The sequence below is a fragment of the Choristoneura fumiferana genome, chromosome 26, assembly GCF_025370935.1.
Source record: "Choristoneura fumiferana chromosome 26, NRCan_CFum_1, whole genome shotgun sequence".
NCBI classification, from domain to species: Eukaryota; Metazoa; Arthropoda; class Insecta; order Lepidoptera; family Tortricidae; genus Choristoneura; species Choristoneura fumiferana.
Genome location: NC_133497.1, coordinates 6,107,025 through 6,133,292, shown reverse-complemented (window position 1 = coordinate 6,133,292; position 26,268 = coordinate 6,107,025). Strand labels below are relative to the sequence as shown.

The following is a 26,268-nucleotide window of genomic DNA, read 5'->3' as shown; positions in this document are numbered from 1 at the left end:
AACGTGCGGAGTGGGTAATTGTACGCAATCACATACTCTATTAAAGAGTTAGGAATACTGCCCTCGCTTGTAATATTCCAAACTGGTGTATATGTATATAGTAATCTGTGCAAGTATGGTAGGCGCGCTGATATGGCAACCCACTCGCTGCGTAACCCTCAAAGGCTCCGTCCAGTCAAGCGACGGCTCGCTAAGTCCGGCAAAGTGACTCATGTTGTAGGCCCGACGGTGTAGGTACAACAAGTTGACAATTACTTCGGCTCCGTCGTTAGACATTTTTAAAAAAAGACTGAAAAACTGGCTTGTCGAGCACACTTTCTACACTTTTGACGAGTTCCTTAAATTTCAGCCAACGGCTATTATTTACTGAAAATTATTTAATTATTTAGTTCTTAGAATATATTAGAATAATTTAACAAAATGACTATGTATGAGTACTCGTTAGCTCGGCCGCTGCCAACCGAAGCAACTGGAGGTCTGTGGGGGAGGCCTATGTCCAACAGTGGACGTCCTACGGCTGAGATGATGATGATGATGATGACATACTCGTTCATTTCGGACTGAAATGTATGGGATTGCATACACTTGCACACTGCGTCGTAAAAATACAACAAAATTATGATTATGGTGCAATAAAAACGTCACAGATTAAAATAGTAGATTATTGTCGTGGCCTGGAAGTAGCCAATTGCTGGCCGAGTATGAGTATTAAACGGACGAGCTTGCGAGTCCGTTTAACTCATACGAAGCCAGCAATTGCTATTCCAGCCGAGACTAATATAAAGCTTTTCTTAAAAATGATGAATAATTCTGAAATAGACTAAACTTTTTCTCAAAATATATCGTCATTTAATTTTATTCCAATTATTTTTCTTATGCTTTCCCGCCTTTTCATTAAAATAAACTGCAGCTGTATTTTTCCACGAAAACACCACAAGCTGTTTCAGACCAATAAAAAAAGTCCGAAGTACCAACAAAATATCTGATACCGCCCATTAGATTTGGCTGTATACGACTTGTGCCAACATTCCCATGGCCTTTTTAACTTTAAAAAAAAGTTGTAACTGATTGCAGGCGCGCTAATTTATTATTGTCGAGCTAGCGCGCCTGCAATCTTTTTAATTTTTCGCTGAATATAAACTATGCACTTCACTTTCTGATATGTAATGAATAATGTGAACTTTTACGAACATTTTTGAGAAAAATATTTTATTTCATGGTTTTAATTGTTGTTTTTATAAAAAACTCGAGAACCCGAGAAAACTCGAGAAATTAGCCTCGAGAATTCTCGAAACTCGAGAAAAAAAGAAGGTCGAGAAACCAGAAACCCTAAGAGCGATCTATCTATGGCAGTGTTGCCATTCTGGGAAAAAGAAATCTATTCATTATCCTGCATTGCAGTCTGTAAAGCTCTTTAACCCATTCATTACCACGCGCCAGCAGGGCTACTACGAAACTCGAAACTCGAAGTTCGTGTCGTGTGGTCCCTATAACACATACTATTTAATACGAGAGCGAGAGGGACGGTACGCTACGAACATTGAGTTTCGATTTTCACGGTGCAGATTACGTTCTTTCTTTGCTGCGATGCCGACGCTTCTGCAGAACAGACGTCCATCGGCGTTTTCGGCACTCCAGTTGCAGATTTGTTGATATGCATAAGAAACAGTGTTCGTAATCCTTTTGTGATTTTTTATTATCACTGTTTATGTACAGAAGTAATGAATAATGTATTTTGTCGGAAAAGTTCGTATTTAAATAAATATAAAAAAATAAAAAGACATTTATTGCCACATTAAAAAGTATTATAGCCTGACCAGAAATATATAATATATATAATTTATTCGCCATGTTGTGGAATTGCATTGGAACTAATTTCTTACACTGGCAATAGTTTTAATGATTGTCAGTGTCACTGTGGCGGTTTCTTTGAACAATTACAAAAAAATTTGATTCGATTTGTAGCATTCGAACATGGCGGATGTAGACGATATCTAATTTTGGTATTTGCTTCTTTGGCTAGTTGAAGTATAATTTTGATAGTGTTTTATGCGGCGATTAACCTTAACAGTGAACAGTGATCACAAAAGTCTATATTGCTCTCGTGTCTGACATTTTTTAATGCGCAAGTGGTCTCCGCGTGGTTTCTGGAATTTTGCTATCAAGTTGCAAAAACTACAATCACCGTACAACATGCATAAGAAGAATATATTTATCTTTAATTTAACTGACATTTGGCCCAAGCCTTATGGCCGCCATTAAGAGGAATAAATAAAATAAAAAAATACCCAAAACGATTCGTAGTCAACAACGAATCATTGTAAATAATGTTTATAATAAACTACTGGAAAAAAAAACGCCTGGGGAATGAAACTATTTGCTACAAAACCTTTTCAAATTAACATCGGAGCTAACAGGTAAACGTTGTAGACAAGTCAAGATGTCTTTGTAGTCTGGTAAAAATAAGCAGTAATTATAGTTATTAATAAACTTTTTAGGTATATCGGAGTCATTTTACGAAGGAAGGTCGTTCCTCCTCAGGTTTTAGGTCGCCAAAGAAAAAGAAAGCATTGTTCCGACTATACTGAACTATTGCCATATAAATAAGAACAATAGGGCCCTCTTGATAATAGTCATATATTTTTGGTTTACCTTTATGTATCTTGATGCGATGAAAAAACATTACTTATTCACTAGATCTATAAGCAAGTAACTGACTATCCTACTAATTCTACTTATCCTACCATATAATATTTTAAATGTGAAAGTTTGTGAGTGAGTGAGTGACTGGCTAAAACCAAAAAGTCGTTTCTGGGAAATTGCATACGTTTTTATAATAAAATTCCAAAAAATATATTGTTCATTTTATTTTGAACAATAAAGAGTTTACATACATACATAACCCTCCTTCCTCGCAGTCGGGTAAAAAATAGGTACCTACCCTACATAGACTAGGTAGGTAAGTTGTTATTTGCAAAACTTTAAAATACATACTGACTTTATTTCCAGAACAATACAGGTCCAACTATAAAAAAGGTATATTAGGTACAATAAAATTAAATAAACTAAAACTATAATAAATCTAAAAATGGACCCTGCGGCATGGTACCAAAGATGCTGGCAGCATTTCATTTTCAAATATTATAAATGAAACGGATACAAAATTCAGATCTATTGTCAAGAAGACATTAATATCTAAGGCGTATTATAAAGTTAATGATTATATCATGGACAGGGATATTTGGAAATAATTCCGATCCGCATTAGCGATCCCTTCAAATAGCGAACTTACTGTGTTAAAAATAAAGTTGTGTTAAATACTTGTGATGTACCTATACATATCATTTCATAATATTGTAAATCTGTTTAAAAAATATACCTCGTTGAGTTTCTTGCCGGATTCTTCTCAACAGAGGTTTTTCCGAACCGGTGGTAGATTTTTTTGACATTCATAAGTGCTTGTTATAGCCTAAATTGAATAAAGATATTTTGACTTTGACTTTGAAAAACACATAGACAACTTTTTGACCCGATTGGTATGTATGTAGCTGGACCTCTGGAATAACACATATAGGCCACTTTTTACCCCGATATTCTCATGGGATAGGGATAAAATCTTGAAATAATAACCGCTGAGCTTAGAGTCATGAAATTTGGTATGTAGGTAGCTGGATGTCTAGAAAAACACATAGACGACTTTTTGACCCGATATTCCCACGGGATACCTAGGGATAAAATCTCGAAATAACAACCGCTGGGCTTAGAGCCATGAAATTTAGTATGTAGGTAGCTGGACCTCTGGAATGATACATATAGGCTATTTTTTACCCCGATATTCTCATGGGATAGGGATAAAATCTTAAAATAATAACCGCTGAGCTTAGAGTCATGACATTTGGTATGTAGGTAGCTGGATGTCTAGAAAAACACATAGACGACTTTTTGACCCGATACCTATTCCCACGGGATACCTAGGGATAAAATGTCGAAATAACAACCGCTGGGCTATGAAATTTGGTATGTAGGTAGCCGGACGTCTGGAATAACACATACGCTACTTTTTATCCCGATATTCCCACGGGATAGTTTTGTAACTAAGGGACCCCATACAACCCTGTATTATTATTATTATTTAGTAATTATTTCTTTAATTGTATACTGGAGTTTTGAAGTATTTTATTTTGAAAAAATGACTTTCTGCCAAGTTTCTTGCGGCGCATTCTTCTTGGCAATGATGGTCTTTCCGAAAGCGCTGGTAGTTTAAAAAATGACGTGTAAAAGTGCCCATTGCGGCCTATTTACTGAATAAATGATTTGAATTTGAATTTGGATAGAGAAAAATTTCAGTACTGCGTTTAGTCTTGAATTTTGTATAGTTATTCACAACACAACCTCAATGAAGACCACGATATAAATTTTGTAACGTTCCAGGGGAATTTGTAAAATCCCGAAAATTTCAATTGCAACTACCAGACCGAATAGTTTACGCGTGCGAAGCCGCGGGTAAAAGCTAGTTATATTATAGTTATAAATGCGAAAGTTTACTTTAATTATTTATTTATTTATTTATATATTTGGGCACAAACGGTACAATAAAACTTACATTGTAAACAATGACATCAAACATTGACCAACAAAGTAAGTTATAAAAGCGAAAGTTTGTGTGTGTGTGTGTGTGTGTGTGTGTGTGTGTGTGTGTGTGTGTGTGTGTGTATGTTTGGTACTATTTCACGCTAAAATGGCTGGACGTATTTAGATGAAATTTGGTACGTAGATAGCTGGACACCTGGAATAATACCCGATATTCCCACGGGATAGGGATAAAATCTAAGAAATAATAACCGTTGGGCTTAGAGTCATGAAATTTGGTATGTAGATAGCTGGATGTCTGAAATAACACATAGGCTACTTTAATTCCAATATTCCCACAACTTTGTAAAATCCCGGAATTTAGATTGTAACTACCAGATCGAATAGTTTACGCGTGCGAAGCCGCGGGTAAACTCTAGTCATTTAATAATTTTGTAAATCTGTTTAAAAATATATAAGTACCTTCCACGTTGCGTTCTTGCCGGATTCTTCTCAACAAAGGTTTTTCCGAACCGGTGGAAGATTTTTTTTCAACCGACGGAAAAAAACGGAGAAGGTACCTACTCAATTCCACGCGTGTTTATATATAAATATATGTATATATATTATGTATGACCACGCATAACTTCTTACACAGTAGGTAGTTCGATTTTGATAATTCTTTTTTTATTGGAAAGCGTAGGTCTACCCCGAGAGTGGTCCCATTTAAATTTGAAAAATATTTCTACCCTAAGAAAAGGAAAACAGGGATTGATTGGGTATTCCCTTGACTTGTCTAAATTTTTTTTGCCAATTTCACTTTGTCTAACAACTTAGGTACTATAATGATTAGTTTGTCTAAAGTCAATAATTATGAATTATTTCATTATTAATAATTTTTATTTTGTCGAATTTTCATTTTTACTAATTAATGATCATTTGCATAAAACTCTTGTTTTGTCGAATATTATTTTGTCGAAAACTCACTTTGTCGATTCTATTAACTAATCAAATTATTATATAGCCGAATAACGTTGTAACTACTGATGTGCCAAAAGGAACTTTCCAAAACGGCAGAATTTTTCACATAGGAAAATTTCGGAAACTTCTCACAATTTTGTATGGGGATTAAGACTTTCCGTTTCTTAAATTTAAATTTCCTATATTTTTTCGAAAATTTACAGAAATTTCCAAGAACTTTTACAACTTTTTGGAAACTTTCTGCAACATGCAAATCTGAAGTTTTAACTAATATCATTTGCATCTCTTGTTTTGTCGAATATTATTTTATCGAACACTCACTGTCGATCCTCATTTTAATTAATCATCATATATAGCCGAATAACGTTTTAACTAACATTGGACTGTCTAATATTGAATTATCATAATATTTGTTTTGCTTACTAACGTTATACCTAATTTTAGTACCTAAATGTTTATTATAAAATAAGGTCAAAAAGGTGGTTAAAATTGAAATAAATTAATTAATGTTTAGAATTGTTATTTGGTTCAAGCAAATAACAATAGGTACAGTACTGTAGGTGTAGTGGACCTATAGTCTTCTACCTGATGGGTTTCTACCACTCCTGCTGGCTCGTGCTGAGGCAACGACTTCAAACTAGTGCCTAGATTAAGGTTAAATAAAAAAAAGGTTTCAGTATTATTTTTGCATTTCAGTTTTTTCGGCGGTTTAATTTTTTTGTTAAAAAGTTTTTATTGGTTGATATTAAGTATTTGATATTTTAACAAGAGAAAAAAATGCGTGTCCAATATTTTTTGATAATCTAACTGACAGAAGATTTAGGTATTTAGATAGTATTAGGTACATCCGCCTGGAGAGAAATCTCTCTATTGTGGTGTCTCTGCTATGCAAGGTACTATTTTTCTATATATAGCTCGTATATACTTCGTTTCTTCGTTACTTCGCTCGTATTTATTTTAAAATTTATGACGGTGGAAGCATTCTACACTTCTACTGAACGTAGATAATAGTTTAGATATAGTTCGTGTTTAGTTTTGTAACTAAGGGACCCCATACACCCTGTTTTTTTTGCACTTTTTTTTCTTTAATTGTATACTATAGTTTTAAAGTATTTTATTTGTAATTATATTATCATGAAAAAATGACTTTCTGCCAAGTTTCTTGCGGCGCATCCTTCTTGGCAATGATGGTCTTTCCGAAACCGCTGGTAGTTTAAAAAATGACGTGTAAAAGTGCCCATTGCGGCCTATCTACTGAATAAATGATTTGTATTTGAATTTGTTTTTTATGGTTCCGTAGCCAAAATGGCAAAAACGGAACCCTTATAGTTTCGCCATGCCTGTCTGTCTGTCTGTCTGTCCGCGGCTTTGCTCAGGGACTATTAATGCTAGAAAGCTGTAATTTTGCATGAATACTTACATATATAAACTATGCCGACAAAATGGTACAATAAAAAATTAAAACAAAAATTTTTTTAGAGTACCTCCCATAGACGTAAAGTGGGGGTGATTTTTTTTTCTCATCCATCCTTGTAGTGTGGGGTATCGTATCGTTGGATATGTCTTGAAACCATTAGGGGGTTGCTAAAACGATTTTTCAACTTAGTGATTAGTTTGCAAGATATTCAACTTAAAATTGTAAGTATAAAATATACCTAAACTTGGAATGTTCCGTACAAAATACGAAATCCTAACCAAAATATTAAGTACTTAATTTTTTCGTAATTGCTACGGAACCCTATTTTGGGCGTGTCCGACTCTTGGCCGGTTTTTTTAGCATTAGAAAAAGGGTAAACAATCTTGACGAGTCTTTTACTTATGATACCAAAATAATGTAAATGATCATAAATTATGTCGTCCCAATTTTTGACAACATATAATAAATCGAAAACCATTCGGAGAAATAGGCTTTGTAAAGCGTTTTCAGAAATCAGATTCCAAAAATGTGATAAACTGAATTAAATAAACAAAATGTAAGTAATGACCCTCATATGACCCATGCAGTGTCTCGTCTCAAAGGCAAAGCAGGTCTACACTCTTAAGCAAATTGACAGTTTGAAATGTTGCTGTCCTGCTTATAATAGCAAAGAGTGACAAAGATAGAACTTTAATCACATGCGCACCCGGCTTTAAACAGTTGTCAATTATCGTAAAGTCCGAAATGTATACGAGTATTTCCAATGTATTTTTACAAATTAAATTATAAGTAATTTATTACTACGTTAAAAGTAAATACAAAAGAATTTAAATATCAGATTTTAATAAAAGATATCTATTAATTATCACACCATTAAACAAACAAAGGAATTATCGAAGCTAAAAGAAGAGAAATAAATAAAATTAGGTATTTGTCATGGTTCATTTAGGACCCTAAGGCGTGCTTGAATTATTGTCAAATTGTAATGCCACAGATTATGTTATGTACGACCTGAATTTTTAAAGGCAATGGAATGTGAACTGTGACGTCATCCAGCGTATTTCGTTAAAAAAAATATAAAAAATTAAATACTCATCCAAATTCAAAATCAATGAAAATGGTAACTTAAAATATCCTATTCTTTCCAAAAATAAAATAAACACTAAAGGTAATTTTTTTTTGGTGCATCCCAATTGTGTAAATCCCGTGTGGTGTCGGGTTAGAATTACCTACAACTCTCCCCTTTCTGTGGATGTCGTAAGAGGCGACTGAGGATATAGGTTAAGGTATACCGTAGGCGACAGGCTAGCAACCTGTCACTATTGTACCGTTTTTGTCAAACTTAAAACCTAAAATTTCTAAAAGAGGCTCCGAAGCGGTAAAGTTTCGTGTGCTCTACTCACCCCATTTGAGAATACAGGCGCGATGGTTGTGCGTGTGTGCTAATTGTTACATATTTGCTGCGACTTATTTTTCGAAGGTGTTTGTTTTTCAATAAAAATACACGTCACGATCGCTTACCTTCTTTCTAATGCTAAAAAACCGGCCAAGAGCGTGTCGGACACGCCCAAAATAGGGTTCCGTAGCCATTACGAAAATGAAGTAGAGAGAGAGACAGAGAGAGAGAGAGTTGAAGTGAATGAATACACACACAGCCACAAAAATAGCTGATTGCACAAAAGGAGAATGAATGAAATGAGTGAGTAAAATCCTGCTGTCATTACACGACATGTTGTAGCTGTGTGTTATCCATCACCATAATATATTGTATTTCGATCCAATTTATGAAAAGTGTAACAAAGACGCCATTTATCCGAACACAGATATTCAATGATGTGAAAACCTAGAACCTATTGCAAAATAATTAATCTGTTCAGTAAACCGATTAATTTATAAATTGAATAGATCACAGTATTTTTGTCTGTTTTTTTATTTACCATACTTGATTTCATTCCAATGACTTTATTCAATTATAAAAGTAGTAACTATTTTTCAATTTTAAGGAAAGTAAATTAAAATCGCTTAATCATCCACGCATTAATCGATTTTTAAAATGTCAAATTTTCCACCATCTACGCTAGCTATGCTACTACAGATTATACACATGAAATGTTTCAATGAAAAAATAACGTCAGATTTTGACGAAGATAAAAAGTGAAAAATAAATATTGAAATGAAGTGAATTTTGGTGAAAAAAATGATTAGACATCTAGTTAAAAGACAAGAATTATAGATAAATTTGTTATTGATTCGATCCAGTGAGTGTTTATACAAGATTTTTTTGATGAAATCGGTTTGTTTACACTTTTAATAAATTGGGTAGGTATAGCGTGGTTTTACCTACGAACAAAACGAACGGAATCTTTCTTACCGTCCCCTTATTAGTACTTCGCAGCTGTTCTTTGTCAAACTCGGCGCCGAAGTCGACGCAGACGGGCCGGATGTAGGTGGTGTACACCACCGGCGTTGACATGAAGACCAGTGCGATGTCAGCTTGGAAGTGGCTTTCTTCACCCGCATATGTAGCTGGAATCTTAATTTCTTCGACCTGAAATACAATTTATTGAGTCATTACTAAAACCAGGCCTACGTTGAATCACAGAATGAATAATATAGGTATACCTAGTGTCATCCACGAAGACGCGTGATTTTGACAAAATTAAACATTAATGAAATTGTAATAAGAACCACGGCACGCGTCATCGTGAAAGACTCTACCTATAGTACAAGTAGGTAGTTGAATGTATACGTGGCACTGCGACACGGAATGAGGGCTATCGTTTTTTGTCTCACTAGATGGCGCACTGTTGCGTGAGGTTTTTAAGGATGGCTTTCGAAGTCTGTTTTAGGGGTGTGAAAACAAAGTTTAGATTAAAATCATATTTAATACACCTTAAAACCGTACCATAAAAATATCGAGTATAACCGTACCATAAATATAGTAGAAAGACAAAACTGTCTCAAAACACAGACATTCATTGCGCCGGAACGCATATTTGCCACAATTAATTTCAGATATTGCAAAATATTCACAAAATTATTCTAATTATAAATAAACCCGCGTAGCTCACCCAAAAACTATGAGATTTGACATTTCGGAAATCTCACGCTACACTAGCGCCTCTAGTGGCGAATCCATACGCGATAGCCCTCATTGCGATGTCTAATGTAGCGCCGGGATTATTTATACTCGACGACTGGGGTGCCCCTTGAAATTTCGACAAACTTATTATCGAATTTCATATCATCGAAAACGATATATCGAATATTCAATACTAATATTTTCTCTGCGAGCAATATCAGTTCATCGAATAGTTCACATTAAAACAATTATTACAACAAAAGTACAAATACATTTCATCAACTATTCATGAGAGAACAACTAAATATCGCTGTTTATTTTATCGACGTCTTATTATTAGATATATTTCATAGTTGATTACATATTATAACAATATATTCTACTAGTTTTAGTGATTCAAGATTGAATTCTGCATCTTTTGCATAATTTTTAGCGAATTTGAAGGCTTGTATTCTTCTGAAAATAAAATGAATATACTTACCTACTATTATTAAAATAGTTTTGGTTAGGTTAAAAATGCGACCTCAAAAAAAAATCGCTACCAGGACAGTAGGTAAGGTTAGGTTAGAACTGCGACCCCCAACCAAAATTACATCGTTTCCAGGAAAGTAGGCTAGGTTAGGTTAGAACTGCGACCCTAACAAAAAAAAACCGCTGCCAGAAAAGTAGGTTAGGTTAGGTTAGAACTGCAACTCCAACCAAAATACATCGCTACCAGCCAAGTAGGTTAGGTTAGGTTAGAACTGCGACCCCAACAAAAATATATCGCTACCAGAAAAGTAGGTTAGGTTAAGTTAGAACTGCGACCCCAACAAAAATAAATCGCTACCAGGACAGTAGGTAAGGTAAGGTTAGAAATGCAAACCCCCAACAAAATTACATCGCTTCCAGGAAAGCAGGTTAGGTTAAGTTAGAACTGCAACTCCAACCAAAATACATCGCTACCAGGCAAGTAGGTGAGGTAAGGTTAGAACTGCGACCCCAACAAAAATATATCGCTACCAGAAAAGTAGGTTAGGTTAAGTTAGAACTGTGCCCCAACAAAAATAAATCGCTACCAGGATAGTAGGTTAGGTTAGGTTAGAATTGCGACCCCAACAGAAATAAATCGCTACTAAAAAAGTACATTACAACTGCGACTTCAAAAAAATCATTGAAGTTGTGAAATGATAAATATTAAATTAATATTCTAAGATGTAACATTTGCAACATTCAAAAAGTATGAAATAATAAAATATGAAATGAATATCTGCCAAATAAACAATCTCTTAAATAATATTTCCAGAAATTAAAAATCGGCGATTTAAAAATACTCATTCTAATAATTCCAGGCAATGAATATTCAACGAAATGAAAAAATATGAAACGTTGACTTTTAAACGATATTCGATTAAAAGTATGTCGGTCGACATTTTAAGGGTAAACCCGACGACTGCCATATCTTTGGAAAACCATAACATTAAAATCGGTGCTTTTAAGATTTTATGACGATCACTATTTTATACCTTTAAACAAACAATTCTTGCATATTTTTTTATTTACTTATTTATTATTATATAACATCGGGGATCTCAGAAACTGCTCGAACGATTTTTACGAAATTCGCTAAATATTTGGGGTCGAATAATCGATCTTATAATATGTTGCGGTCTTATCTCTGGGAAAACGCGTGTTTTTTTAATTTAAAAGAATGGTTTGATTGAAAGTACAATAAGTATACGCAGTAATGATCGGTAATTTCCATAGCATTGATATATAGCGTTGGGCTTGTACGCCGTAGGTGTAGGGTTCAGATCTAGATTTCATTTTCTTTTTATTATTATTTATAGATTTATTTAGTTGGTAAATATTTATTTTGTGTTTTATTTTTGAATCTTATTCAAACACATAAACCACACACACAAAAAAACACGATATAAAAAAAATGCCCCGAGCGAATCTCGGTCGCCAAGGTACTGTGTGACGATGATAATAATATACGCTTAGCTCAAGGATACAGTCGATGTCTAAGTTAGCTATGGCCACAGGGAGCCCACGCCATACAAAATACGCGTTCTTGAATCTACATAGGCACGACGACGTCTGTACACGCGTCAATGTGTGCGTAAGACACACAGGGCTGACTATCGCAAAACCCTAGTACTATAGGGTATGTAGGTATGGCTTAGATGTGTAAATAAATGTAATCGTTAATCATATATTTTTATTTAAACCTACTTAAAATGTGTCTGTCTATGTATTTAAGCATTATTATTTTACATTACAATAAATATATGACTACAAACTTGAACGAATTATTCGGTACCTAATTAGTTATTTCATGTATTAATCGCGATACTTTTAGAAAATTTGTTATATAATTAATATAGTGTGTTTAAATAAGATATATATTGGTCTATTGATAGGAGAGAATTAACAAATCAATTTTACAAATACCTACCTAAGTACTAATATAAGACGTCTATTTATACATTATAGGTACACACTTTTAAACCTAGGTATTGGTTTTTTCCTCAGTTACCTAATACCTAAGTACATTGTACATGTTGCTAATTAAAGTTGGTTAGGTACCTTACCTACCTTTTTTCGTCCTTCGGAAATCGAAAAAAACTCCTTTTCTTATCTTTGGCTGTTGACAAACACCCATACAATGCACAGTATATCACCATTTCGCAAAGTTATTGCTCCCGAACTTAGTGCCGTGCGACGGTGCGACCGACATACATCGCGTTGCGCACCCGACCAAAGACTACAGTATATATAGGGCAACCGACTGCTTTCCTGCGGTTTTCCTGCAATCTGCGATTGAGGGGTGGGGTAACTCGAACCGGTGCGGGGCGGGCGTGGCCATTCTGTACGCCAGTACTATTATATATTCTGTGCTATGGCTTTGGAAGACCACTTACATCAGACTTATGCGGCCCAAGCTCCATGGTGTGGTTCCAGGGTCGATAGATTTTTCCGAGGGCTACGGCGTACCTGCTGGCAACCAACGGCTCCTCTCGTGCGCTCCGGAAGCATTGTGCCGCTGTAGAAGTTGCATGTTTGAACATTAAACGAAATATAGACACTTCAGCGACTATGGTCGGCGTAGGTCTAAGATCCGAACTTGAAAAAATCAGCACCGGTCTGATAATAGAATGAAATGTATTTTATAATAAATTAAGTACCTATATTAGAAAATATATTAGGCATGGGTTTGCTAAAAAAATCCTCGACAGGCTGTTTTTAATTATTTAAAAAGAATGATTTTTGTTGCAACATATTATACTGACTTAAAGCATTAAGCACTTGCTATTGTTTACCTGGACGAACTACTGGGTTGCCAGGTATAAACAGGTATGTCGATACCAGTTACTTTCTCTTATTGGATAATAGAACAAATTTTATATCAACGTGAGCGCTGTTTTATTGTGAACGAACACGTTGATATAGGTGGGGGTTTGCGGATTTTAAAGATTGAAAAGCCATAGACGGGTTTCCATAGTAAGTCGGCCCGTAGTACATTAAAATGGGCTTGGGTTTTTTTGTGTGTACCTCTTATAGTGAAGAATATTTATGCTAATTATGAACATCCTGCTTGTGACAGTTTTTGACTTATGATTTTTTTAAAGATTTCTTTAATAGTTATTTGTTAAGCAAGGCTGGAAAGTAACTGTTTGGCACGAGTGTTTATATTGAAAGCCGAGCAAGCGAAGGATTCTAGGATTGAACTGATACAATTGATTGATTGTTCAAAAGAAGAATCTTGAGCGTAGTCGAGGGTTTCAAATATCTATAAGTTGTAGTCCTATCAGATAAAAAGCTAATTTTTAAATAAATTCGCCAACTACTAAGCAATATATATTACATCTCAGAACCAACTATGCCGGAAACGGTATAGTTTTTATTTTTTGTCTTAATAATTACTAATTTTAAAGTAATTATATTTTTTCGTAACACCAGGAAAAAACTTTTTATTCATTTTTTTTTATAAATTAGGTAACTTCTTTCTTCTTTTCATTTAACATTAAAATCAGAGTACTAGTTTCACTTGAATATTTCGTTGAAATTTATTTGTAAGAAAAGCGTGCACAATTAAACTTAAATATTTCGTGAAGTATGAAAGGTATCGGTGTCGGTTTCTTTTTTATAATACTTGTAATTTACTCAGAAATATATATAGGTATGCATTAAACCATTAATGTTGCATACAACATACAATTTTTTTAAGCAATCAAGTAAAAACTACCAATCAGGTAAGAGAAAAAAAATTAAGATAGCGTTTTTTGCCAAAAGTTTTCAGTAAATATTTTTTTATATTTTTTTGTACACAATGAATTTTATGAACCTTAATTTGGGATATTAAACATTGAAATCGGTTTATTAGTTTAGCTTGTAGAATTTTTTGAAATATTTTTTAAAGAAATTTGTGCTCACATTTAAACTTTCATATTTCGTGAAATATGATAGGTATCGGTGTCGGATTTTTTTTCAAATACCTGTTTTGTACTCAGTAATATGTATATGCATTAAACCATTCATGTTGCATACAGTTTTTTTAAGCAATCAAGTAAAAACTACCAATCAGGTAAGAAAAAAAAACTTGAGATGGCGTTTTTGCCAAAAGTTTTCAGTAAATATTTTTTTATATTTTTTTGTAAATAATGAATGTTATGAGCTTTAATTTGGGATATTAAACATTGAAATCGGTTTATTAGTTTAGCTTGTAAATTTTCTTTTAATATTTTTTAAAGAAATTTGTGCTCACATTTAAACTTTCATATTTCGTGAAATATGATAGGTATCGGTGTCGGATTTTTTTTCAAATACCTGTTTTGTACTCAGTAATATGTATATGCATTAAACCATTCATGTTGCATACAGTTTTTTTAAGCAATCAAGTAAAAACTACCAATCAGGTAAGAAAAAAAAACATAAGATGGCGTTTTTTGCCAAATTTTTTTAGTACATATTTTTTTTGTATTTTTTTATAAGTAACGTATATAAAAGGCTCTCATTTGAGATATTAAACATTGAAATCGGTCTATTAGTTTAGCTTGTAGATTTTTTTTAAATATTTTTTAAAGAAGTGGCGCCATCTCTGTTCCTAAGGGGTGAAACTTCCGCTGCTGCGGATCAAATCACTCAGTTTAGCCTGTACTATCACTGTGCAAAGCGGCTTGCTTTCATCACGAAGTGCAGCATCCGGCCAAAAAATGGTCGTAACAAGTATGACTAGAGGGAGGTTGAGGGCGACGCTGCCAAGAGCACAGCCTAAGGTATCGCCAATATTTGGAAAAAATATATTTTTTCTTTTACAAATATAAAATTTGACTTGCAAATGTGATGAAAAACATTGTATGTCGCACGGGCGGTACTAGAATTACGAACATCGACTCATTAAAGCCCTCAGTCTTCGACTTCGGGCTTCTAATAGACTCTCGTTCGTAATTCCTTATTTACCGCCCTTAAGACACAATGTACTATTACAATGCACGTGCTCGGAAAGCGCCTCTTGACGTGGGTCCATATCCATAGAAAATTAGTGATTCGAATCCTGCACGCATCCACAAGTGTGCAGAAAAGTTGTATGGATTTTACTTTCCGCACTTGTGCGGCAAAGTAACTTTTTAAATTGCCAAATGATGTCCAAACCATTGTTACAAAAATAAGTCGTGAAGGACGTCAGGTGGCGTAAAGTCATTATTATAAATTCATCATTTGAACTCTTCATTTTTATTTACTTATCAAAAATTAATTCACCGGACTGAACTCATGAACATATTTACTTTGGCGGGGTTTCATGACAGGCGGGAACGGGTAACCATGATTGGTTCGTGCTGCGTTGTGCGCGCGCACTGGTAGCTCATTGGTTGACTTTCGAGTGCGCGCGCTTGACGTCGGACGGTCCGAAATGGACTCAAGAATTTATTTATCTACTCGTACTTTATGTTTCATAACTTTAGACGGAATCAAAATACGAGTACACATGAAAAAAAAATTGAATGTTATCTTTTCTGTCGTGATTTTATATTAAACTAGCTTTTACCCGCGGCTTCGCACGCGTACTCTTCGGTCTGGTAGTTGCAATTGAAGTTTTCGGGATTTTACAAAATTCCCCTGGAACGTTCCAAAATTTATATCGTAGTCTTCATTGAGGTTGTGTTGTGAACATCTGTATAAAATTCAAGACTAAACGCAGTGCTGAAATTTCAAAACTTTTCCCTATCCTAATTCAAATTCAAATCATTTATTCAGTAAATGCCCGCAATGGGCACTTTTACACGTCATTTTTTAAACTACCAGCGCTTTCGGAAAGACCATCATTGCCAAGAAGAATTCACCGCAAGAAACTTGGCAAAAAGTCATTTTTTCAAAATAAAATACTTAAAAACTCCAGTATACAATTAAAGAAATAATTACTAAATAATAATAATAATAATAATACAGGGTTGTATGGGGTCCCTTAGTTACAAAACTATCCCGTGGGAATATCGGGATAAAAAGTAGCGTATGTGTTATTCCAGACGTCCGGCTACCTACATACCAAATTTCATAGCCCAGCGGTTGTTATTTCGACATTTTATCCCTAGGTATCCCGTGGGAATATCGGGTCAAAAAGTCGTCTATGTGTTTTTCTAGACATCCAGCTACCTACATACCAAATTTCATGACTCTAAGCTCAGCGGTTATTATTTCAAGATTTTATCCCTATCCCGTGGGAATATCGGAGTAAATAATAGCCTAAGTGTTATTCCAGAGGTCCAGCTACCTACATACCAAATTTAATGGCTCTAAGCCCAGCGGTTGTTATTTCAAGATTTTATCCCTAGGTATCCCGTGGGAATATCGGGTCAAAAAGTCGCCTATGTGTTATTCCAGACGTTCAACTACCTACATACCAAATTTCATGACTCTAAGCCCAGCTGTTATTATTTCAAGATTTTATCCCTATCCCGTGGGAATATCGGAATTAAAAGTAGCCTATGTGTTATTTCAGACGTCCAACTACCTACATACCAAATTTCATGACTCTAAGCCCAGCGTTTGTTATTTCGAGATTTTATCCCTATCCCGTGGGAATATCGGGATAAAAAGTATCCTATGTTTTTATCCAGGTTATAAACTAACTTTTCGCCAAATTTCATCTAAATCCGTCCAGCCGTTTCAGCGTGAAGAAGTAACAAACATACTCACTCGCTCACTCACTCACAAACTTTCACATTTATAATATTAGTAGGATAGGATAGGATAGGATTCATCTGTATTATCATCATCATCATCATCATCATCCCAGCCTATATACGTCCCACTGCTGGGCACAGGCCTCCTCTCAGAACAAGAGGGCTTGGGCCATAATTCCCACGCGGGCCCAGCTGGCAGCTGGCTGGCTGGCTGGCTGGAGGGGCCAGCAGGGCTGTATTATCTTATCAGTAAATATTCAGTTGGTTGCATCAAACGTTTTCTTATTTTTTCAAAGCCTAACTATAACGAGTCTTTAGACTTATTTTTTAACAATAGTTTGGACATAATTTTTTGAGATTTGGCAATTTAAAAAGTTACTTTACCGCACAAGTGCGGTAAGTTAAATCCATACAACTTTACTGCACTTGTGGATGCGTGCAGGAATCACTAATTTTCTATGGATAAGTTGACCCACGTCAAGAGGCACTTTCCGAGCATGTGCATTGTAATGTTCACATTAAAGTACAGTGCATCTTAATGTTTACATTAAAGTATCGGTAATACTTTATAACAATGCATATCTGTACATATTGTAGAAAACTTATGACATATAATTATTATTCAAGTCAGTCAAAGTCAAAGTCAAAGTCAAAGTCAAAGTCAAAGTCAAAGTCAAAGTCAAAGTCAAAGTCAAAGTCAAAGTCAAAGTCAAAGTCAAAGTCAAAGTCAAAGTCAAAGTCAAAGTCAAAGTCAGTCAAAGTCAAAGTCAGTCAGTCAAAGTCAAAGTCAAAGTCAAAGTCAGTCAGTCAAAGTCAGTCAAAGTCAAAGTCAAAGTCAGTCAAAGTCAAAGTCAAAGTCAGTCAGTCAAAGTCAAAGTCAAAGTCAGTCAAAGTCAAAGTCAAAGTCAAAGTCAAAGTCAAAGTCAAAGTCAAAGTCAGTCAGTCAAGTCAAAGTCAAGTCAAAGTCAAATTCAGTCAGTCAAAGTCAAAGTCAAAGTCAAAGTCAGTCAAAGTCAAAGTCAAAGTCAAAGTCAAAGTCAAAGTCAAAGTCAAAGTCAAAGTCAAAATACAGGTACCTAATATCTGAACATATTATAGAAAACATGATATGCATGTAGATAAAGTTATGTATGCGGCTATACATAATTAGGCATTAAAACACTCGTGTGATCTTATTATGAAACTCGCCTTCGGCTCGTTTCATAAAACCACACTCGTACTTTAATGCCTCTCATTATGCACCAGCCACATAAATAACTAGTATGCAACTGTACGTAATTAGGCCTTAAAACTCTCATGTGACCCTATTATGAAACTCGGCTACGCCTCGTTTCATAACCCCACACTCGTGTTTTAAGGACCCCTATTACGATACAGTTGCATGAAATACTATGATAAAAGCTTCGATAATATAATATAGTGACTGTCTGTTTCAGTCCTGGATTTATAAATAGGCCGTATAGGCCGCGGCCTAGGGGCGGCAGCGGCCTAGGGCGGCAGATTTCAAAAAAATATTATTTTAGAAAGTTACATAGGGCGGCGGATATAAAGTGGCCTACACTCATAAAAAACATAAATCCGCCACTGGTCTGTTTGTGTGGTTTATTCGTTTTTGTGCAAAATTAATAAAGCAATTTATGAACCACAAACCTCAATGAAGCCAACTTTGATAAAGCGCTCGCGAAATCCACACCGTAATTATAACCACTATGTTTACCTATTGTTTTTTTAGACTAAAAAAATCATACTAAGTATTAAACACTATTTACAAGGCTTCGTATTAGTTAAACGGATTCGTAAGCTAATCCGTTATACTCATAAACAGCCTACTTCCATGCCACGACAATAATCTACGAGTACTAGCGTGTGAGGATACAAACAAGTAGGTATATATAGATTGCAAAAATTGTGGATTCGGTACAGTTAATGCAAATATGCGGACGTTAAAAGACTCAATGGTACTTGCCAGACACGAGAACCTTGGTAGAGATCAGAGAACCGCTGCAGATCAGCATGTAGGGAGTGAAGTCCTTGATGTAAATGCCTGCATGCCAGGGCAGCTCGCCGCGCTGGGTTCTTTCTCCGTTGTAGATAAGTGGCTCGGCTCTTGGTGTGGGTGTTCCACAATCTAAAGGCATAAGACGAGCACATTGCTTGTAATAATAATAATAAGTTCATTAATCATGCTTGTACATAAAATAAATAAGTACCTACCTATACTCTGTTTATTAAACTAAGATACTAAAGTAACAGTATGAAATGTCAAATGTAATAGTTATTTATGATACAAGTGCGGAAAGTAGGCAATTCCTAACGAGTGGCGGAGAGCTTGAAACACGAGCGAAGCGAGTGTTTTGAGCCGGCACGAGTTGGGAATTTCCTACTTTCGACTCGTATATCATACAACGTTTTACAATGCATTAAGCGAGGAAAAAAATCGAGGCAGTGACTACATCATTTATTTGCCATACTTACTCCTTTTACTACAGTAGCAGGCAGTAGATATACATACCGACATGCACGCCGAACCAAAATCGTTAACGTATACACTTTATCAAACCAACTTTCATAACAATCATTGACTCAGAAGATTAGAACAGCTACAGCTACTAATGATAGGTAAAGGAGACTTTGTTTTAGTATCGTGATTTTTTATGATTAATTATTAGCCCTTGTTGCTTGACATTTTCCACACTTATATGTGACTGTGTCTGGGAAAAGGGACCACTTTACCGGTATGGAGTTATTAATATCTCCTAAAACTAGGTAAAATGAGCTATTCAGTAAAAAAAGAATCGTTTTCCTAGGTGCAATAATTATTTTTTTATAAATTTTTAAACATGCAGTAGGCAAAATGCACGAGTCGAGAAAATTGATTTTAAAGTTTATGCTCGTGAAAAATACACTTCTACTAGGAAGTTATGGAATGATTGGTACCAAGCTAATCTAGTATTATCAAAGATTAAATTCAGGCATCAACGGTCTCAATAACTATAATGATTTGGAAGGTAGTCAAAGAAGAACTTGCAGGAGTGGGAAAAAAATCAAGTATCTTAATTACTCATAATCTTAAGAAAATACCTTTTAAACAATGAATTATTAATTATGGTAATATATTTTAGGCAATAATAGAAGGGAAAAAATAAAAAAAGACCAGTATTTTCTATGTTTTTAATCGAAAATACTAACATTTCTATAAATCAGTTCTAATCAGTCTCATAAACAAAAATCAACTAAATAATATATATTTTTAAGTTATATCACATAATCAGCCAATATATACTTTAGCACAGAGATCCAAACATAATTAACGATACTTAATGCAATATTTAGAGAAATTATCGTGTTTTAAGTTTAGTGGTTTGACGATCATTTTCCTATGGAAGAATAATTAGGGTACCACTTGGGGGGCTTAGTAAAGTTTAGTGTCACAAGTAAAATAACTACTATTTAACATGTTTTTATAATAAAAAATAACGTGTTGTCACTATGTTAAATAGTAAAGTAAATATTTTTCAACATTAAAGTAAGTTTCTTCTACATTTTATACATTTCTAAGGAAAAAATAATTAATATACTAAGTCAGGTACCACTTTGTCACTAAACTTTACTTGTTTACAAAAATAAAATAATCACACACAACAACTTGTCAAATTAAAGTACTTACTATAATCAAAATAAATCACATTTTTTTACTTGGTAAATACCTACAGTTAACTGGATTCAAGGCGCTCATCAAGTTCCCTTTTTTTACAAAAATATACATTATTCCTTTTTTGATTTCTGTGGCCCATTAGACGACAGTAGCCGCATTTGGGTGTTTTTCGTTTTTGGCTTTCCACTATTGTGAGCGCCGACGTCGACGGGGTGGCTGATTCAGTATTTATGAGCGGCATTTCGACGTCAAGTAACGGATCTTCTATAGCACTTATTGCAACGATTTTTATAGGTTCTGGACACAACACATTTTGAGCCTCAGGGGAAACATAGACACGAATTTTATTTCCTATCCTATTCCTACTTGCATGCCAAATTTGAAGTTTCTAATAATTATAGTTACGGAAATAGGGCCATTTCAAAGTGAAAATATAAATCCCATTTATTCCCTATCCCGTGGGAATTTCGAAAAATCCTTTCTTAGCGGATGCCTACGTCATAACATCTACCTGCATGCCAAATTTCAGCCCGATCCGTCCAGTGGTTTGGGCTGTGCGTTGATAGATCGCGCCACGCTCACTGCCCAATCTTCGCCCCCCGCCCCCCTTATCCTACCCTCAACTTATTATTTCGCTTCCCTGTTAACAGCGATCGAAATAAATCAAAATATTTCGCCTGTAAAATATTACCTCAAAGTGGTACCCTTGGTACTAAACTTCGTGACCTATTAGGATATTGAAATATTGTAATTACACAGGTATTATTTTACACAAAATGATATTTAAGGTATTAATAACCGATTAGTAACAAAAATCCATTTTACATATTTTCGGCAAATTTTGTAAAAATGCATATAACTCGGAAACTAGAATCGTCAAAGTGGTCCCTTTTACTAGACACAGTCACATATTGGCTAGTCCTTATGGAGGAGTGCACGCTCCTATAATGCTAAATATCAGTGCAACCCGTGAATAAATCCCTGTAACATCAAGTATATGTATTATGTATCTAATCTACCAGCTCTTAACAAAAAGTTATACCGTAAATCTGAGATTTTTTGGCTTTGGAACTGTAAATAAATCAAAACTGGTTCACTGATTCTAATAGATAAAAGCAAATAAATAAGAATAAGACATACCGGTAGATGTTATAATATCCATGCGTGTAGAAGTAGATTATTCTATCAATTTACGATGTTTATTAACTTAGGTATGTATATTATATGTAGTTCACGTATTTTGTTCAGCATTGAGTTTGTCACTGACAATATGTGCTTCGTGGAGGACGTAAGGCGGCGTAAAGTCAGATATAAATTCATCATTTAAACTCTTCATTTTAATTTACTCATCAAAAATTAATTCACCGGACTGAACTCATGAACATTACTTTGGCGGGGTTTCATGACAGGCGCGAACGGGTAACCATGATTGGTTCGTGCTACGTCGTGCGCGCGCACTGGAAGCTCATTGGTTAACTTTCGAGTGCGCGCGCTTGACGTCGCACGGTCCGAATTGGACTCAAGAATTTATTTCCTTTTTTTTTTCATAACTTTAGACGGAATTAAAATACGAGTTTACATAAAAAAAAAATAACGTTCTCTTTTCTGTCGCGTTTAATCTGTATTATCTTATCAGTAAATATTCAGTTGGTTGCAACAACCTTTTTCTTATTTGCTCAAAGCCTAACTATAACTACTCTTTAGACTTATTTTTTTAACAATACTTTGGACATCATTTGGCAATTTAAAAAGTTACTTTACCGCACATGTGCGGTAAGTAAAATCCATACAACTTTTCTGCACACTTGTGGATACGTACAGGAATCACTAATTTTCTATGGATATGTTGACCCACGTCAAGAGCCACTTTCCGAGCACGTGCATTGTAAAAATAATTTGACCAGCATAATATTAACAGTGCAGCTCACTGATTTCGGTTTTCCACATAATTGCAAATAATTGATACAACATTATATTTATTTTATGGAAACAAAAATAAAATAAAGCATTCAATATCCTACTTTCCATAAGCATTGAGCTTTTAGGTAGAAGTTGATTAGAATCAAATAAATAAATAATAAATAAATTAATGAATATCACGGGACAATTCACACCAATTGACCTAGTCCCAAAGTAAGCTTAGCAAAGCTTGTGTTATGGGTAGGTACTAAGCAACGGATAAATATAATTATATAGATATAGATACATGCTTAAATACATATTAAACACCCAAGAGCCGAGAACAAAAATTCGTATTTTTCATACAAATATCTGCCCCGACACGGGAATCGAACCCGGGACCTCAAGCTTCGTAGTCAGGTTCTCTAACCACTAGGCCATCTGGTCGTCTAAAATAAAACGTCTAAAATCGTCGTCTAACATCAAATTAAACATCAACATCTACAAAAAGTCGAAATATCTTTCAAACGGTGGCATTTTCATTAGACCCATTTTATTACCTTTTTTAGAATATCTTGAGTGCCCTACGTGTGTTAGTTTAGTACGTTAACTTAGTACTATTATTTTATTCTGTAGTACGTCACAGATTCGTTAATATCTTAACATTTTATACGTTTAACATACGTACTTAGGTATGGTATACCGAAACATTTCGGTGATTACCGGTTGTGAGGGCTTGTAATGTAATATTCGACCGTTTTGTGTGCCCAAGATTTTTACTCCATTCCGTTACCGTTTTCATATACGTTTCTGTGGCGGCAGTGGAATGGATAACACAAAATTATATGAAAAACCAGGGACATTTTTTTTCCATTAAAATCGAAAGTGCTCCTGATTCTGAGTAGGACAACGAAATTTCATCCAAATCTAAAAAAAGTAATTTCAAGAACTTTTCTGAAAACGCCCAAAAACTTAATAAGAAATAAAATGATTTTTTATTTAAAAACCTGTGTTTTAATTAAAGTTGTCGGCTCTCGGCTTATAAAATTGCGGAATGAATGCGTGTTTTAGTAATACGCCACAAATCTGCTAGATGTCGGAAGTAGTCTTATATTATGTACGTCGTAGTTTACCTGTTAGTTAGTAGATGGCGATGCACGCGCGTAAATACTATTAAATACGTAAAAGTTTTAAGGTGCGGAATGAAGGAGGGGAGCGAGGAAGTCGGAACGTGCAAGGTCATTCAGATAGGGGACGCCCTTAATGATATTACCTATTATACATTTATGAATAGGATACAGAACCAAGGTCATCGTATAATAGTTCAGAGAATTTGCAAGTTAAAGTGGCAGTGGACTGCATGGTTGTATTATCTATCAAAAAACTGATAATAGTAGAGGGGATTTTGCGTTTCACTCAAGCGCGTCAAAAAATCATATAGGGAGAATCCTTGCACCCCGTAATGGGGTACATATATGAATCCTTAATTTAGGGGCGTGCGATGAGGGTAGCTGATCAGATTAGTAAAAAAAAAATCAACCGTTAGAAAAACTCGAGCGCGTCAGGTTAAGACAAGGTAAATTAATTACATGGAGAAAAGATTACATTTCAATAAGCTGACAATTTGAGCGAGACAAAAAATAGGATAGTCACAGAGTTGTAAAAAAAAGTCTGGAAATAATCAATCGTGTCTTTTTATAATTAAGCATACATACATAACGTTTAAAACTTTCGTCATTTTCACTCATATGCCACTGCCACAATGCAATGGCAATGTTGCCGCAACGTCGAGGTAAATATTACTCGTGTGTGTTAGCGTGATAGTCCCGTTGGTGGTATTTTTACTATGTATGAATCATACATACCTACATGCCAAATTTTAAGTCTCTACCTAATATTTATAACAACGGAGTTAGGACAAATTTGAAGCAGAAATATAAATTCCATTTATTCCCTATTCCGTGGAAATTTCTGAAAATCGAAAAATCACACGTCTACACCTATTAAGGAACATAATATATATTCCAAATTTCCAGCGGTTTGAGCTGTGCGTTGATCTATAAGTCAGTCTGTCAGTCAGTTTCTTCTTTTATATATAAGTAAAAGATTATACTTATTATAATTTACATAAAAATAAAATAATAAAGCTGTTATGAAAATTGCTAAATTAAATTATTTATGTATGATTAAAATACCTGGCTGGCAGATGCCAATGTGGTCCCAGACGCCATCGACGCAGTGCATGTCAAGAAGGACACCGCTGAAGTAGTAGACGGGGCGGTTGCACTCCGGCACGACGACCGTGCCGTGGGGCTCTAGCTCCCGGCATACCCGGATGCCGCTTACTACGCCATCTCCAGTTATTTTGCAATAGTATTTGACGCTTGGGTGCGGTGTAAGTCTGCAAAAACCTAGAAAGAACATTAAGGGGCTGTTTCACCATCCATTGATTAGTGTTAACTGGCGGTTAGGTGTGATGCCGTCTCTATTTGTTTTGTTCGAATAGATGGAGACGGCATCACATTTAACCGTCGGTTAACACTAATTAATGGATGGTGAAACAGCCCCTAAATGGAACACAGATGTAAGTAGTGCGTTAGGATTTCCATCGTATTTTATCGCAAAATAATAATTATTTATCGTGCTCTCTCAATCATCTTCAGTACCCATCGTTCAGGGGTAAGGTCGCGTCTGGCACAAAGTAATAAAGTTCCATATTAATGGATATGTAAATGTCACTCATTTAATACAATAATTGATTGACACTTCGAGTGCTGTCGTATTCCGATTGAGATCGGGCTTTTCCCGATAGAAAACGATTACGCACTAAATCTGTACGAGTATCTGAATAGAAGCTTTACGTAGAGGTTAGGTTAGGTTGTTATAACAATCCTGAAACTACAGACTGAGGCTGACGTGCAGTTAAAAAACTGTCCATATGAAACAGTTGGGAAATTAATCGTTTGGAAAACACTTTTGGCGAAAAAATAGAGAACCCTCAAGAATAACTTGGTAACTTACGGATGCACTGTGGCATAGGTTGCCTCCAAACATTTCTGGAGGAGCAGTACGTGGCGTTGCTGCCAACCACTCCATACCCGGGGTCGCAGGTCACTGTCAAACTGACGAAGTCGTAGGTTTGCCCCGGCACGGCTTCTGGCCTGCCGTCGACGGTGTAGTTGCCATGCGGCGGATACGCGGGCAGCACGCAGCCATTTTCACTGATGGATGACAGAAATAACTATATTTGTATCGCCAACAATGTCTGAATGGTATTTAAAGACGTAATATGGGCCAAATCCTTGCCTCTAGCGCAAGACCACGGTTTTAGTTGGTACTCGTAGATGAGAATGTAGCTTTGTAACCGCCAACCTTGCTTAATTTAAACTGGTCGAGTCTGATGTTTGTGAGTGTGTCTTGGGCATTGCAGACACTAATCATAATATTTCTCTCATGTCCTTCCTTTATGAACATCTTATATCCTACAAAGTCCCATTAC

The 26,268-nt window shown here is 35.2% G+C and overlaps 1 protein-coding gene across 4 annotated transcripts in view; it reads right to left on the bottom strand.

Moving 5' to 3' along the window:
- The window catches only part of LOC141442835 (serine protease 27-like), an 87,212-nt gene that overhangs the window by 6,000 nt on the left and 54,944 nt on the right, over positions 1-26,268 (bottom strand). For all 4 annotated transcript variants that reach the window (XM_074107963.1, XM_074107965.1, XM_074107964.1 and 1 more), the window contains 5 exons: positions 25,791-25,990; positions 24,965-25,180; positions 19,182-19,343; positions 12,956-13,077; positions 9,339-9,515 (listed from right to left, as the gene is read on the bottom strand). In XM_074107963.1, coding sequence (XP_073964064.1) covers positions 9,339-9,515; positions 12,956-13,077; positions 19,182-19,343; positions 24,965-25,180; positions 25,791-25,990 — 877 coding nt within the window. The remainder of the gene's footprint in view (positions 1-9,338; positions 9,516-12,955; positions 13,078-19,181; positions 19,344-24,964; positions 25,181-25,790; positions 25,991-26,268) is intronic.